The sequence below is a fragment of the Austrofundulus limnaeus genome, unplaced genomic scaffold, assembly GCF_001266775.1.
Source record: "Austrofundulus limnaeus strain Quisiro unplaced genomic scaffold, Austrofundulus_limnaeus-1.0 Scaffold1195, whole genome shotgun sequence".
Classification (NCBI taxonomy): domain Eukaryota; kingdom Metazoa; phylum Chordata; class Actinopteri; order Cyprinodontiformes; family Rivulidae; genus Austrofundulus; species Austrofundulus limnaeus.
The window spans coordinates 1-875 of record NW_013953597.1 but is presented as its reverse complement, the minus strand read 5'-3'; the positions used below and the strand labels follow the sequence as shown (position 1 = coordinate 875).

The 875-nt window shown below is 43.0% G+C and overlaps 1 protein-coding gene across 1 annotated transcript in view; it reads right to left on the bottom strand.

The window, feature by feature from the left end:
- LOC106534514 (E3 ubiquitin-protein ligase HECW2) overlaps nt 1–629 on the bottom strand; it is a gene marked incomplete at its 5' end in the record, with an annotated part of 18,076 nt that extends 17,447 nt beyond the window's left edge. The window contains 1 exon segment of the mRNA XM_014031169.1: nt 520–629. Within this exon segment, the coding sequence (XP_013886623.1) occupies nt 520–629 (110 nt within the window).
- Between the last annotated feature and the right edge of the window lie 246 nt (nt 630–875).

Genomic DNA, 875 nt, shown 5'->3' with positions numbered 1-875 from the left:
TCGGTTTGAACTGCAGGAGATTGTCTTGACCATGTCTACATGCCTAAATGCACTGAGTTGCCGCCATGTGATTGGCTGATTAGAAATTAAGCGTTAACGAGCAGTTGGACAGGTGTACCTAATAAAGTGGCCGGTGAGTGTATATTAGCTATATTAGCTCCAGTACTAAAAAATACAGTATTAGCTTCAGAGCTAATAAATATAGAATTAGCTCCAGTCCTAATAAATATAGTATTAGCTTTACAGCTAAAAAATATAGCATTAGCTCCAGTACTAATAAACATAGTATTCGTTTCAGTGCTAATAAATGCAGTATTAGCTTCAGCGCTAATACAGTATTAGCAACAGAGCTAACTATTTACTTTAAGTAATTCGTTTGTTTATGTTTCCAGGTTTTGGGGAAGCTGGTGCCTGTCTCCAACAGGGAGGGAGGAACACCTGGACAGGTTCTGAGTTCATCACAGGGACCAATATTTATCAGTAACATGGGTTCTCACAACAATAAGAGGCAATCTTTACCAGGTGAGTTCTGAGGAGAAGAACCTGGAGACCCTCGAGGTGACTGACAGTAGGTGGGGTGCAGTAAGGCGTGAGGAGGAATGTAAGACATGACCTCGTCTTCAAACAGACTGGAGGGGGAGGAGACACTGTTAGTACCGCCCACTGTTCTGACTGAACACATGAAGACAGACAGAGAACCATCCATCATCATCATCTATCATCCATCATCCATCCATCATCCATCCATCCATCCATCCATCCATCACCCATCCATCCATCCATCCATCATCCATCCATCATCCATCCATCCATCCATCCATCCATCCATCCATCACCCATCCATCCATCCATCCATCCATCAATCCATCCATCAT